This window comes from Archocentrus centrarchus, chromosome 16 (assembly GCF_007364275.1).
Source record: "Archocentrus centrarchus isolate MPI-CPG fArcCen1 chromosome 16, fArcCen1, whole genome shotgun sequence".
In the NCBI taxonomy this organism is placed as follows: domain Eukaryota; kingdom Metazoa; phylum Chordata; class Actinopteri; order Cichliformes; family Cichlidae; genus Archocentrus; species Archocentrus centrarchus.
Window position 1 is genome coordinate 14777855 of NC_044361.1, and position 16206 is coordinate 14794060.

The window sequence follows — 16206 nt, forward strand, 5'->3', positions numbered from 1 at the left end:
GGTACCTGCAGCTCCTTCAAGATGGCACATGCATACATGCTGTTGCAAGATGGGTTGCCATCTCCCAGCAAAGTCTCAAGAGTGTGGAGGAGATACCATGAGAGCGGCCATTACACAAGAAGAGGTGGACAGCGCCGCTGAGGGGTGTCAACCCAGCAGAACTGGTATCTGCGAATCTGGCGCCAATGGTGGACCTGCCAGTTCTGGTGTTCTTGAGCGAATGCCAATTGAGCTGCATGGTACTGGTCTGTGAATTCAGGTTCCACTAAAGGATGTCTGGACCTCATACCATCTTTCTGGAGTTCGTTTCTTACCATTTTGGCCAGAAACATGCACACGAGTAGCCCGCTGGTCATCATTTTGTTGAGCTCTGGCAGCGTGCCACCTGTGTCTCCTTGCACAAAGGAGCAAATAACAGCTCTCCTCATGTAACAGCCCCTCTACTGGTATCTAATCCATGCTCTTGAGACTGTGCTCAGGGATTCAGTTAGCCTTCTTGCAACAGCACATTTGCGTGTACCAGCCTGGAGGAGCAAGACTACCTGTGCAACCTGAATGGGCTGCAGGTGCTGTCTCATGCTGCCAAGTAGTGTCAAGGACACTAGCAGAAAGCAAAGCTAGAGGGAGGGAAAAAAAACAAACACACACACACACACACAGAGACACACAGGAGGTAGAAAGAGAAAGAGCAATGGTCTGTGGCCACAACCTGCAAAACAATTCCTTTTGTTTGTTTGTTGTGTGTGTATATGTGTGTGGGGGTGTCGGTCTTGTTTTTGGCCCTCCAGTTCACCTGCAATCACTTTAATTTGCACCAAAAAATTGATTCACGGTAGTTCATGTTTCCTAACTGGATAGATTGATTCCTTTAAGCTGACCTGTGTATTATACTGTGATGATCGAGTGCACCCTTAATTTTTTGGAGCAGCGTACAGAAAGCTGAAGTGACTACTTTCGAACTGATAACAGCTGTAACGTTATTTTCCTTTAATTCAACAGAACATAAACAATGCATTGCATAGCATGTACATCATTCTTCACTGTCTGAACAGTGGCACAGGCGAGTCTGGGTCAGACTGCACTTTTACTCTAATATTTATATTTCCTTCAAACCCAAGTGTGCAAGCTGAGTCACTTGCCAAAATCTCATTAAGTAAACACAATCAGCTCGGTGTCATGCAGGATATCCCAAACTGTGGACTTTGGTGTGAGAGCCTTAGAGCTTAACCCTTCTGTAAATGAGATACTTGGTGTTTAAAATAATAACAGCATTTGGATCTGAAAGCATTGCAAACAAGGCACAAGTTGTACCTATGCAGTTTCAAGTTTCACGATAAAGGCACACACCACTGTTACACTGATTTTCATAGCAATCTTTGGTAATACTGCACTCCTGTGCTGTGGCTGTGATGCCTGCAGCAAAAAAAAAAACAAACAAAAACAAAACACAATTGGAAAAAAAAAATTATGTATATCAAATCCATATAAAAGTGAAAAAGAACAAAATAGAAAAGACTAGTACAGTGAATCAACGTGTCAAAAGAATCATCACCCAGTCTAATGATTTACTGACTCACACTTACATTCATCTTCTCTTGAAGTACCGCTGCAACCTAACGTACTTTTCTCCATCCCGGTTCCAAAATGAATATTACTGCAGATTGCATCTAAACACCAAACACACTGCAGCTCCCCATGTGAACAGACCTCATAATAACACATACAACTTTAGAAATCGCCCTATTTCCTTTGAAGTGAACGATTACAAGCACAGAAATACAAGATTTTTAAAAAAAAAAAAACAAAAAAAAAACTCCAAAGTGTTGGGGGGGGGAACAGGTGCTCAAATCTAAAGTTCAAAAAGTGCATTTACTTTATGATTGTAATTTCAGAAACCACATTAAACTAAGATTGAACTCTAGCAGTTAAGTACCCCCCCCACCCCCTCCCCCTCACACATAGCCCGATTTCCTCGACATCACTATTGCTCTTCGTCACGTCCACTGGCTTTCCACAGTTAACCCACCCTGGGGCCCCTCAGAGCTCACTCAAAAGAAACCCAATTGCATAATTGTCCCACTGCCTCAGCACTCTCCATTCTCTTCACAACTAAAATACATCCAAGAATCGTAATATTAAAGAAAACAATATGTACAGCAACAGTATGTACAGTCCGATCATCAGGACTCAGGTGGTTTGGATGCAGGAGGGATCAGAAGTTGAAAAGATTGATAAAGTCTTGAGGGGAGAGGGCCATGGTGCAACTTTCTGGGTTGTTGGCTGTGCATGGGTGGTTTATGTCCTGAAATTTAAAAAACACACATACAATAATCAATTTAAAATGCCACCCCCCCACCCCCTCCCCCCTCTTCTAGTTTCAACATTTAAAATTTGCTTTACCAACAGGAACATTTTAGTTTTACATCCACACTGATTAAGTGCAAAGTGAAAGAATGACGCATCGTACCTTCCAGAAAAGGATGTGGCAGTGTGTGCAGAAGTGCAGGGTGTCACTGTATTGCTCTCTGTGAGGATAGCAGCGGCTCAGCTTGAAGTACATTTTTTTCCACTCCAGATGACCTTTATCTGACACCATCAGGCGCTTCCGGATCTAAAACACAAGAAAGCAGACTTAAAATTTTACCCAAAAGATGAGTGAAAAAATATATATACACTAAATCTAAACTCCATTGTGTAACACCTCACCGTAACCTATTTTAACCTATAGGTGAGAATCCCTCACTCACTTATCAAATACATGCCTTTGAACATGGTGCTGGGTTACTGCAGTGTCAGCATACAACACTGGCCTCCCATTTTCCAGCCTAGTTTATCACAGATGCCATAAAGGTCATCTGAACCTTCCATGTATACAAGCGTTTGCATTCACTTAAATTTCTACATGCCTGTCTGTCTGTGAAGTGGTACTGGCAGAGTTTCTTCCACAGCAGCCGGTCCTCAGTGAGGGTCCCGAGCTCTGGACACACTTGGCCCAGGCTGACCAGGTCCCTGCCATCAGAGAGACGCTGCATGATGTTCAGCTGCAGACTGGCAGGCAGGTCAGTCAGAGTCATGCCTGTATTTGTGGGCTGAAAGAGAGATGACAGAAAAAGAAAACATTAATATAATGGAAATTTGCACTTCAGAGCCCCTCTTGAGTTCTGGATTGTGGGCACATGCTTACCCTGTTGATCTGGATATTGTCCAGCTGCTGCTGCCATTGCAGGATGTTCTCCATGCGGTGTACCCAGATGTTGATGTTCCCCACCAGCACAGACTTGCCCATATCCTGAACAAGCCCACACAGTGAGACGTATAGGGTCTGCAGCAGCTCTTTGATGGGGCGGACATTCTGCTGGTCATCGAGGACTGTGGAGTTGGTCAACAACAATGATTGATTAGAACAATGATGATCTAAAGTGAAGTTTCAAACCGCAGCTGGGATTATAAGCAGATGGTGACTCATCAAAAAAAATAAATAAATAAAAAATAAACTAAATATTTGGGAGTGATGGAATGGCCCATTTGAACTTCTACTATTTGGCAAAACTGCTTCATAATGCTACCTAAACAACCTGAATCTCTGTTTAGCAGAAGGAACATTTAGTTTACACTGTGACTTGCACTTGGGTCTGGTGACTGTCAGTGTTTTTCACTGTGCTATTAAATCACTGAACTCGATCCCCAGCCTTGTACATCATATATTGGTGCAAACAAGAGAGCAGGAAAGCATCACCCTTGCTATACTTGGATTATTTCTGTTTATACCTTTCAGAAAGAAAGATAAGAGTCAGCTACGCTGTGTACTGGATCCGAGGGGGGGGACTAAATAGACTGAGGGGCAAATATTTAAGAGCAGCACAGATATTAAAAAACAACAACAACAAAAAAAAACCAGACCACACGATAAAAAGAAAAGCATCTGACACAAAAGACCGGAATGAAGAAGCAGGAGAAGGGTGTCAAAGCTCACCTTTCTGTACCACTCTTTCCAGGATATTCATGTAGTTCTTCTGCGCCACGCCGCTGAGTGAGGGGAGCTGGGACTTGGCAATAAGCTCAAGGAGCTGGAGCAAAAGGGGAGAGAAAAAAAAAAAAAGAGAGAAAAAGAAACAACATAAATTTCACCCCGTCTGCAAGTGAGACACTCTGTTCCACTGCTGCATTTCTTAACGTTTGTTATGCTGCATTTTTACAGAGCCACTTGGTCCTAACAATAATTGCCATCCAGAACAACTTTGGAGACGTTCCATGTGGTCGTTACTCTCAAGTGAAGCTGTGAACGTCTAACAGCATTCTTGGTTTTTTTTACGGGAAGAAGCTACTCAAAAAAAGGTGCTGGACAAGAGCCCAGGCTGTCAACAAGGTCACCCCCTGCCCTCCCACAAACACGCTTTTAATCATTTGACTCCTGATTTTCCTGTCATGTGAATTAGCCAAATCATTTGACAGGATGTGTGCGACTATGTAGGCATGCTTGCTTGTGTACGCATGTCTGTGCAGCCGTTGCCGTTGGCTGGCGGACAAACAGTGGGTCCCAGCAGGGCGGCATGTCTGGCATGTAACAGATGCTGTGACATCACGGAGAAACTCTTGGGGTCATTTTGACCACAGCGTGACCGTTTTCATTATATCAGCATACTGCTGGGTACTTTCTGGTAAACTGGGACCGACACTGCCACGCATGAAAAATAGAAACTGCAAACAAAAAGCTAGTGCCTACTGTCGGTAAGCAACCAACCAAATCCTGTATGAAAATGGTGATGAGTTTGGGCGTCTTAATAATGCTCAGTTTTGAACTAAATTACCTTTTTCCTTCCATCTTCAAACTCCCTGTCAGCTTTGCCATTTTTAAGCTTCTTCGCTCCCTCCCCTCCATTCTTTCCAGCTCCATTCCTAAAACCTAATCCCATGCCCTTCTTCTTTTAGCAGCTCATCAAGTGTTCCTCACTTTGCAGAGCAGCCGGGCAGAACAATATGCGTTTCCGTATCTACTTTTAGCTCCTGCAGTTCACTAAACTGCACTTTATACTTTGGCGTGCGGTTCACACTTTTCCACAAACACACCGACAGAATTAGAAGCCTTTTGTTATTATATGCCAGCTCTGCATTAATGCTCATTTTAAAGTTACAGGTGGCTCGTCCTTGAAATATCCTATGTTCACTGCCTGTAAGAAAAAAAAATAAAATAAATAAATAAATAAAGGACCACTTGTCTCTTCATGGAAGAATCTGATCTGTGTAACTGAGACAGGGTTAAATGAACCCGCAAATGCCATCAGACACAACCAGTGAAGAGCAGTGACCTAGGACACTGTGTCCAGACTAGGCGCTAGTGTTTCACAGCCATATTGTTCTTTGGGCTTACCACACTACACTGCACTCGTTAACTGGAACCTGCGCTAAAAGGTCAATCCCAAACTCCAACACAGATGTTAGCAAATGGCCAACTATCTGTGGAAAATCTTACTCTTAACACTTGTTGAATACCAGATTCCTTTGTATTCAGATTCCTCTGGAAGATTAGCTATTTATGGGTTTGATATGGTGTGAAACCCAATCCTCTGCAATCTCACTGTTCTACCAAAAGAAAGTTTGCTTGTGTCCTCCTGAAGAAGCCTACAACTCATCCAGATGGTTCTTTACATAAGAAAGAGACAGAGACATTTAAAAGAAAAAAAAAAAGATAGCTGTGACACTAGATGAGTGAGGAGGACACATAAGGAGGGTGTTTAACCTGGCAGAGGCCACTGTATCTGTGTGTGTGTTTGCTGAGTGGTCTGAATCACCTGACAACCACCGGGGTTTGGTTTCATAAAACCCTTGTCGGGTGGTCGCACCTCACTGCACAGCTGTCACCCCCCCTTCTCTCGCACACACCCACACCCACTTCAGCTCACATGTGCACACATGTGGGAGAGCCGGTGTTCAGTTCAGTGAGGAAGAAGCTCTAAATTCAACTAGATGACGGTATGCGAGCTATGTGAGCATCGCTGTAATGTTGGCCTCTCTGTCAGGAATACCTACCAAACTGAATCTGATGAAACTTGGTGCAGATGTGGATGACTTTCCTTAAAAGTGGGAAATAGGGTACTGACCTTGGTGGGGGGCACACTCTGTGAGCAACCTTCCAGTTTCCTGCTGATATCCCATAATGCTACTGATACTAATATCTCCCAAGTGGGCATCTGGGATTCCTTGAATAAATTCTCTATGCACCGTGCGAAGTTTAAGCGCACTACATGAGCCATTTGTTTTACACTTAAACTTTTTGTCAGTCTTAATCCCATGGGATCCCAATATGCTTTGGCAATCATATTATAAAACAAAAAAAAAAGCAACCTCTGTCCCTACTTCAAACACACACTCCCCAGGTCCGTATCATCACCACTGAGGGACTCTTGTCTGCAGAGTATTGATAAGAACCAGGCAGAGGCAAACACACCCTCTTAACCTTAAGCCTTTCTCTGCCACTGACAAACACAGCTCCCATTAACAACCACGGAGAAAGACAAACAGAAAGAGACGGCACAAACTAAGAAGAAAGGAAAAAAACGAGAACTCACTCTGACAACGTAATTAAATCTCCTTGTGTCCTTGATGGCGCTGCAGAAATCTAAGCGGTTGAAGGCCTCTCCCAGTGTACAATATCCGTGGCGCTGGGAGAATTTAATTATCAGGGTATTAGATTGCAATCCTCGGCAGGAGTATAGCGTTTTCTCAGCATGTTTACATTAGCAATGATGATATGAAAAGTTGATGTGAAACGGAATTAGTTGGTTTGTTACCTCCTTGGTGCTTCCTTTATGAACATAAATCCATTTCTCCCTGTGGAAATCTATGAGAAAGCACAGTGTTTATATTAGTGGCCTGCCCTCATTAAGCAGCTTATAAGCATTGTGACAAATGTATACAGCACAAATAAGATTTCAGAGCTGCTGTAGTTATTGGAATAGAGTTTTATGAAATGCAGGGAACCAAACAAACAACAGTATTATTAGGAGGTGTTCATACAATGAATGTTGGATAACATCCCTTCAAGTTCCTCCTGTTTATATTACCTAGCCTGAATTTAACCTTGATGCATTTCTACATGATTAATGACCCCCCCCCCCCTCCAAAAAAAAAAATGGCATAAAAAGCAAAATATTTTGCTTCCTCTTTTTATAGGGACTCACATGGGACCTTTGTGTTGTTGTTCATTAGATCTTTTTTCCTCTTCTTGGCAGCCATGTCATAGCTGAGAGAGAGCAGCAGGTTCTCCTTGTTGAAACTCTCCTCCTCTTTGCAGAAGCTAGAAAAGAAAAAAAAAAAAAAACACAAGCACATTTACTTTGCATTGCAGACCACCTCTTCTCCCGATTTACACTAAACCTTTTCTTCTACACAAAGAGCAACTCCAGCATCAAACCAAATAGCTGTAACCTTGGGCCGTGTTTAAATGCCTGTAGCGCTTCTGGAAAGTCGACAGACGTTTGTTAATCCACTCACTTGTTGTGAGGTTATTAATAGCTCTGTGATCAGCCTGGGGGAAGTAACAAAGCAACCAGAAACACACAAAGACGCCGAGGTGAGTGAGAAAGACACGACATGAAGGTGTAGGCCTACGGTTCTGTGAGTCAGCCTGCTTTTGTTCATAAAGCTGTTTGGACTTTTGAAGAAAGTCCCCCCCTCTCCCCCTCCATCTCTCTCTCTCTAACCGGAGTGATGGCGCATTTAAATTCCCCAAAGTTCCTCAGAGACAGCGCCATTTCTCCGGAATCGTTTAGTAACCAACCTCTGCACGGAGACGTTGTTGTTTTTGTCGTCTGTTGTTGTCTTTTTCCACCCTTCTTCGGTTTTTACCCAACTTTGACCCGGCGACCTCCAGTCCTGTCCGAGAAAAGGCATCCTCAACTCGCTGATGCTAAAATAAATGAAGTTAATAAAGGTGTGAGAACTATGAGGAAACGGCCCCTGCTTGAGCTTATATATGCGACTGCTTCAGAGTACTGTGTTTTCCTCCCCGTGTTTCTACTGTTGACATTGCGCAGCTCTTCTTTATATTCTCCAAGTGAGAACCCGGAAACAGACGAGCTCCGCCCACTTTGGAAACTTCCCTGCAACACGTGGCTTTGTTTATCAACCTGAGCGTTGCAAAACCTCTCGGAGAGACGATGAGGAGTCAACACTCCAAGTGTCATGGAAAAATAATGACAGAGGACACCAAGGAAATTCATTTCAAATGTCTTAACAGGATAGAGGCGTTTTTTTTTATGTGTAAAGGTTTGGGACACTATTATGTAACTCTTTACTTAATTTTGAGGTAGCTGCTTGTACTTAGTAGCTGTTTTATGTCTCTGCAGTTGTTTAATTGCAGTAGTGTGCTTGATTTTTTTATTTTTATTTTTTTATTATGATACTGCTACTTTCCTGGCTGTGATTGGAGTTATCATCAGTACTACCGTGTAAGCATAGTGAAGTCAGTCTGCAGTTTACCTCTTTGCTCAAACAATGGCATTTTTAATGCCTAATGCATTGATGTTGACAAAAACAGTTGGTGTTCAGGAAGCGGTCTGCCCGGCCTTATCACCAGTTTCTTTATGACACTGTAAATGTATAAAGGGGAAAATTACAACATAATATCACAGCTAAGTGCCCTGACTAGGTATTATAAATAGACTGATTTGTCCCCTAGATTATTCTAGGTAATTCGGCTACACCGTGGATTGTGAAGGAGTGTGTTTGCGTATGTGTGTGTGATTCAGGGGGCTTACCACTGTGTTGCAATTTTCTCAAAACAGCCCCAACTGATCCATGAAGACAGACTGAGGGTATTTTGTTGATTCTGGCCTGCACTACAGAAGACAGCGTTTACAGGTCACTGGGTCAGATCCTATCAGCTTCATTAAACATGTGACATGTTTACATATTCATTTGTGTTGCGCAAAAGTTTATGTCTATTGGTTTAGAGCTTTAATAGCTTTTCTCATGTCATGTCAGCCTTGAGCTTTCATAGGCAATGACCAAGATGTTAACTGAAAATAGACAAAAAAAGATAAAAGTGATTACTGAAGAAGTGCCTTATCCGGGTATTTTGCAATGCACACCTCATTCTGGTCAACTTGTTAATTTAGCTGCAGATATAAATGGCATCTTCCTAAAAGAAAATGCTCCCACACAACAAACACTTCTCAGTAAACTGCTGCAATGGCAGCTGTGCATGTATGTAGCTATATCCATGTGAGTGAGTGCTTACACAGCTGTCATATATCACGATACATTATACAGTCAGGAAAAAACATGTCATCAGTGGCACATGGTTTTCCTCCGAGAAGCAGCAGGCCAGTGTTTCAGCTCATCTAGTCTTTGTGCTCAGACACGTTCGGTCATGCACACGTGGCTCATGCGGTTTTTGTGCTGCAGATGGTTACAAACTACCCCTCGGTGCTACAAGTGTATTTCCGGCTTCTTCTTCTATTTATTTCTTTGTCTTTTAGCAGAGCAGAAAAAAAAAATTCCATCTCAGATTAATCAGTATCACTCCCTGATTAATCCGTTCAAATATCACTGCTTATTACAACTTCATGGCTGAAGGTTTTGAAATGTGTGTGTGGCTTCACATCCTGATATATGCAAAAGGAGTCTGCACACACTCTGCAGGATACAATGGAGGTACACTGGGCATATATTCTGACTAGCTGAATGTGTCCTGCAGAACTGTTCGAGTATTTCTGCAGAGGTAGTTCCACAGTTCCCCATATAGCTAACCATACAGATTGTGTGAAAAGTGGAACTGAAAAACCTACTGTGTGAACTACAGGGGTTTGCAGTGTTGTGAGTCCCTCAAGTCTGATTAAGTCTATTTGTAGAGTAGGCTAAATGACAGAAAGGCATGGAAAGTCCCAGCAAGTGCAGTTGGTTAGTGACTGACCAAGAAGGAAGCTATGACCTAAGACCCCAAAGAGTCTGGGTTTAGTTTATTCATGGAATCACCAATAATGATAATAATAATAGTGAAGCAGATACATGCTCTGTTTTTATGTTGCACCAACAGGCAGCAAGACAAAATATTTTAGGTAGCCTTACGGAGCTAGCATGTGCAGTGTGTGTATATATACAATATGTGTGTGTTGCATGAATGTATATATTTTAAAACTTATATCAGGCAGAAATGTGTAAATATGCTGACATATTACTTTCTCTGGCACCTTAGAAGAAGTTATGAAAGGTTGTCAGCGAATGATCTTTCCTGCTCTCACCTCTGTCCATCAGGCCTGTTTTTGTTGCCATGTTGTGACCAGACACGGCGGCTGGTCAGCCCCAGCTCGAACCTCCAAACACCTTAATCACAAACACACACGCACTCTCCCATATGCACACAGTTACACAAACACATACACCTGTTGCTGCTCCTCTTGTACGGGTTTCATCACTCGGTCATATTCTCTGTTGTGAAACCCCCGCTCATGAGTTTCTCTACAGACCCCCTCTCACATCTGCCAGCTAGCACGGAACCCGACAGGGCCACATGCCTCACGTGGTGGAACATTCGCCCTTCTTGTTTGTTTCTTAAAATAACATCAGATCACCTATAGTTTTTCCAGTCCCCCCCCACCTTGTCTCACCCACTCCACCCACTCCACCCACTGTCCCCTGGACTCCATTTGTTGGCAGCAAACGACTGAAACATCTGACCCAGTGACTTTTGGTTTCAAAGAAATGTACCCTCTGGTCACATTATGTTTACGCCGTATGACAGACTGACACTGCGGATGCCACTGATGAATAAAATTATGTAATCTGTTTGTGTTGCTTATACTTAAACTGAAGAATTGTTATATAGGAAGCTGTCTGTCCTTATTTATCTTCATATTTTCAGGATATATGTAATTTCTGAATCCTGAAAAAAAATCTGTGAACCAGCTGAGATTTTCAGACAGGACTTGCTTCAGTTCCTGCTGTCACAGGAGCAGCAATCATGCTCCTACTGGGTAATATTTCTGCAAGTTCTTTGTAAAAGGATAACATTTCTTGGTTGCCTTCAGCATCTCCCTGTGTGTGGAGACCAGGAACCTGTCTGGACTTGTTGAGGTCCTCTGTGGTGAGTGTGAGAGGGTTCAAACAGACACATGATGAGACATACAGAGCACAGCTCAGATTGCAATTCACTGTCAACTGACCCAGAGCTGTTGAGACACTGAAGAGAGACCACATGTACAGGGTGACATTTTATTTTCGAGCTTACAAAAAACAGTGGCTAAAACCAGGAAACATATATACAGAGTAAAAAAACATTAAACCTTATCATTAAAATAAATTATTTCAGCATTTAATACATTTATGCAGAACTGTGCTGGGGGTCAGGTCCAAAACAGTGGAGAGTGGCTATGCTTTTATTTTGATTTCAGCCCTGGATGAACAATTTATTGCTTTAATCACAATAATTCCATCAGCATTTCCATGAAAGCAACAGATAATGATCCAAAGGTTTGTTGTTCACATCAGCAGTCTCAAGCCTGAGAGCTGCACATAGCTTTGAATTGCACCAACCAGGACACAGCCCTCTTGATTTAAACATGACAGGTGAAATCTCTGGATTTAGAGCAGGCTGAAAATAGCACTCTCACCCATTGTGAAGTCAGACAGGTTAAGAACAGGCTGTGCAACAAGAGTCGTCTTATTTAATATACGGAGTTAGGTGTTAAATAAAAACATGGAACGTGACAGCATTTTCAGATTTCAGAGTTCTCATGAATATTTGAATTAGTTGAGGTACGTTGACTTTCTAAATCATGTCATGTTTAAATACTTTAGTTTCACATTTAAAACAAAATATGAAAATGGCATTTGTTAAATACAAAATTAAGGTTAAAAAAAAACAAACCAAAAAAAATACTACTGACTGCCTAATTTATGATTTCACACATGTCTGTCTCATGTCTGTGAGACACATGTGAGAGTCACAGAGCCATGATCAAACAGTTTAAAAGGCAGACTCCCTTTAGTCGCCCATGCATCTGTTTCTGGGTCGTAGCACTCAAAAGTGTCCGAATCTTCAATAATGTCGTGGCCATTGACGTAACGTCCGCCTGTGACATACAGCTTGTTATTGAGAACAGTGGCTGAATGGTGCATCCTCCTCTCCTTTAGGTTGGCACACTTGATGAACCAGTTGGCCTTGGTGTCATACGCAATCATTCTCCTGGTGTATCCTGTGACAGAGAATATATTAATATGACAAAGTAAGCATGTCTAGCTTTGGTATGTTGCGGCGATGTAATTCTAAACCGATTCATTGAGAAGTAAATGAGTACCGGCTAATTTTGGCAAAAAAAAACTTTGTTTTGTTACAGAATACTTAAAAAAAATTTCCAAATGCGCCATATGTGTAAAAGTTTTACGAATAAAATGCTATTAAATCCACTGCTTTGGTATGTATCATATTCTACGCAGATTCACTTCAAGCCGCGGTGCAGCTGCATAGTACAACGTGCAGTTCATTTTTATTCTATCATTCTTAGCCTTTTCACCTCCGATGATGTAGATTTTCTCATCCATAACCACGGCGGGAGCAGAGACATTCTTCACTGTTCTGTTTTCCATCTTAGACCACATGTTCCTGCCAACGTGGTACACCTACAGAGGTGCATCAGAGAAAGAAAAGAAGTGAATGAATGCGAATGGATGACAGAAATAACTGGGAACATGACCGGTGTAGTAATACCTGTATTATTCTGACAGGGTTGTGCATGGCATCTTCTCCTCCAAACATATAGATTCTCTGATTAGTAGCAGCCACTGCAGGGTGTAGTACAGCCTGAGGCATGGGTGCCATCGACTCCCATATGTTGAACATACTGTTGTACCTAATGATAGCATTGAGACATGTGTTAGTTCATGTTTTTCATTCTGTGTATACAGAATTTCTTGACTAAGGATGGTCCATCTCACCTCTCCACGTTGCCTGTCAGTTGCCTGTCACGTCCAAGGCCACCCAGGGCAAAGATGAAGTGGTGGTAGGAGACACTCTGGTGGGCAAAACGTGGCTCCAGCATAGGCTCCGCTGTCCGCCAATGGTTGGTCTTAAGGGAAAGGGTGTAGACGGTTGTACTGACTTCGTTCTTTGTATTTGTGGTCAGGCCTCCGATGACATAGAGGACGCTGTGAAGGGCGACATAGGAGGCTTTGTAAAGACGAACAGGCAGCTTAGCAAGCCACTGCCACTGCTGCCTCCTTTCATCGAAGACAAGGGCCTCCCTTGAGGTCTGCTCATTATTCTTCCTTCCTCCTACCACCACCAATGTATCGTGATAGCTGTAGCGCCTTGGTGCAACCCAAAGATGTTTAAAGTCTGCTGCAGTATCTTCAGTGCATTTTGCGCTAACAGAGAACATGAGACGTCTCACAGATTCAATGAGTTCAGTACAGAGGGTGGAGGATTGGATCAGAGGATCATTGGCTATGAACTGGAAGAGGTATGTGGGATGGATATATCGAAGGCGAACCTTCTTGAAAAGGTCACTGATGGCACCACGCCTGGATAAAGGATCATGATGGATCCAAGCAACAAGTGTCTCAAAAACCTGCTCCTCCTCTGCACAGAGGGAATCATCCTCCAGGTATCCCATGATCTCTGGTAAGGAGAGCTCACACAGGTCCTCGGATGCTGAGACATCGCAGAAGCTCGTCATGGCCATCTCCTTTGCTTTGTCTCTTAAACTCTTACAGTTCATGATGTCAGAAAGTCTTATCATGCTCAAACAGTTGCCTGGGCTAAGCTGCTTCTGAAGAAAACTTGAGCAGGCCTCAAAAAGGCGGCCATATTGCAACATGGATGCCGCCTGCATCAAAGGGAGCACGTCATCCATGCTGATACTGATAAGTCCTGTGTAAACATAGTCAATAATACTGCTCAGAATGGTTGATGTGATTCCCTTTAAGTCAATTTTGGTCTGCTGTCTCTCCATGAAGTTGTTGCAGAACATGGCTCTGAAGTAAGGGCTGCTGGACACCAGGACGTTACGGTGGCAGGGGATCTCTGTGTTATCTGAACACAGCAGCACATCTGTCAGGATGTTCTCCTGTCTCAGTCTGTTGAGCTGAAGGAGCAGGTTGGAGGACTGCTCTTTGTCTTTGTAATGGAAGACCTCAAGTGCTGGTTGATCCATGCTGAGAAAAGAATGTAGTCGCCTATTATCACATGCAACTTATTATTCAAGTCTTTCAGCAACATGATTGCTCACTCGCTCTGCTCACTGGGAAGTAATGGTTATCAGCCATCCACTGCCAGAATACCAGCTTTCCTTTATTGTGTGATACAGTTTACTAAATTGGGATGAGATTTTTAGATTATCTAAGTCCATTCTGCTTGTTTGAATGAAAGAATGAATAAATCACGCAAAGTATTTACCTGCAAAATACTCATGTAACCATTCCCTAAAACTCTGCTCTAAATGTCTAGTTTACAGGTTTGCAATCCTTTCAACTCATAAATGAAACATAATATTTGTTGTTAAATAGCTTTAGGCAATAGTTGGGCCATATTTAGCTTATTTAGCTACACACAGATGCTCTGTGATGCCTACAGGATGACTGGCTGACCATTTTGGTGACTAAGAGACTTAGCAGATTTCTGAAGAAACACCCACAAAACTATTTTTCTTGCGGAGGCATCATGGGATAGATGAGGATTTTGTGTTTTTGTTGTGCGACAGTGTTTAAAGCCTTTAAAGTCGATTAATGTAGTTGCATTTCATGTATTAAATATGAGTGCAAACTGTGCAAAAATTATGCACGTACATAATAACAAATGCCAGCTTAAGAGACGGTGACACACTGTTAAAAGCTAAGCACAAACACTGTACAACTTATTATGAATTAACATTTATATCCAGTATGTTTAAGGTACTGTTAAGATCAGACACCACACAGAACAGATTCAGTACTCCTTGCAGCCTTACAGGAATACAGTTCTTACCTGTTCTGATGATTCTTTCAAGGGTTGCTGGGGGGTCCCACTGTGTTCAAAGAAAGTTCTCGGCATCAAATATGATGTCTGAACATTTTCCTTCACTGTCTTCCTCTTTCTTCTAGCATTAAATTGTTGGGACTGTGTGCTCCTCTCTCTTTGTAGGAGTGTATTGCGTACTGTTTGTTGTTATGGTGTCTTTCCAAGAGGCCAGTGTGTACATTCCTCCCCTAAAAATAGAGCTTCTCTTTGGCAGCGCTGCTGCAGACACATGTGACATGTTATCGAGAGCTTTCTCAGAATCTGTCTGGATTTACCACAGAATCTTTTTTGGTTATTCTTTCCTTGCCTCTTCTTCTGATATTATATTCTTCCTCTATTTATTACACCCACACAAGACCTCTCCTTTCTTCTTTATAGCTCGCATTCCTACTCACCCCATCAGCTCTATCTCTGTCTGGCACATGATTGCAGCAGTAAAAACGGCACCGATACTTGATAACACTCATTTTGCTGGCTGCTCATTCTGCCGGCTGGGTCATGGAACACACAGAGATATAAAAACAGGATTATGTTACAGCAGAAGCGACATAAACAGAGCAATATGAGGAGGTTTCAGCAGGGTTCAAGAAAAAGGAATATGCATAATGCTGTGGCCACAACATTGCAAACAGTTCGCCACAAGTTCAATGAAAATGTTTCCGATTTATGCGACATCAGCCAGAGGCTTGGGCTTAATGGAGGAAAATGAGAGGTGTTTTATGGGTCATATATCCTTTATGCTTAAAGAAATATTCTAATTTAACTGTACATCAGCAACAGATGCTTGCATTTCCTATCTTTGTGTGTTTTTAAGCTCATTTCCATCTCATTTTTTATGCTCTCTGAAACAGATAAAGCCTATACAGCAGCTTTCCTGGAGTACATCATTCAAGGTGGCAATAGGATTCCTTAAAGCTGGAGAAGAATCAAAGCTTGCCGGGTCTCTCTTAAACGTGGGCACTTAAAAAAAAAAAAAGGGCATTTTCGGTAGTCACAGTTACAGATGTGGCATGTTTTTTCTTGTTCGCAGGATTGTTTACAGAGCTTGGCACATTCACACCTAAAAATGTTCTGCTTGAGATGCCAGATGTAGTTGGATGTGTAGGTTACTGCAGAACAACATCAGCAGTTCACACCATGAAGCACTTGGGCTTACTGGCCATCTACGTAGGCAGCTTGTCATGTTGCTTGTGGGCAAATGTAAGCATATCACT

The 16206-nt window shown here is 42.5% G+C and overlaps 2 protein-coding genes across 2 annotated transcripts; both read right to left on the minus strand.

Annotated features, from left to right (window-relative positions):
- Positions 1-956: 956 nt before the first annotated feature.
- On the minus strand, positions 957-7999 carry fbxo32 (F-box protein 32). Its single transcript, XM_030749719.1, has 9 exons — positions 7778-7999; positions 7179-7294; positions 6789-6838; positions 6567-6659; positions 3974-4067; positions 3185-3369; positions 2907-3089; positions 2468-2611; positions 957-2302 (listed from the first exon to the last, which is right to left on the minus strand). The coding sequence occupies exons 1-9, from the start codon at positions 7888-7890 to the stop codon at positions 2213-2215; spliced, it is 1068 nt and encodes a 355-aa protein (XP_030605579.1). The 5' UTR covers positions 7891-7999; the 3' UTR covers positions 957-2212.
- Positions 8000-11203: 3204 nt separating this feature from the next.
- LOC115794728 (kelch-like protein 38) lies at positions 11204-14150 on the minus strand. The gene is made up of 4 exons (XM_030750369.1): positions 12934-14150; positions 12707-12848; positions 12513-12618; positions 11204-12194 (listed from the first exon to the last, which is right to left on the minus strand). The coding sequence occupies exons 1-4, from the start codon at positions 14148-14150 to the stop codon at positions 11917-11919; spliced, it is 1743 nt and encodes a 580-aa protein (XP_030606229.1). The 3' UTR covers positions 11204-11916.
- Between the last annotated feature and the right edge of the window lie 2056 nt (positions 14151-16206).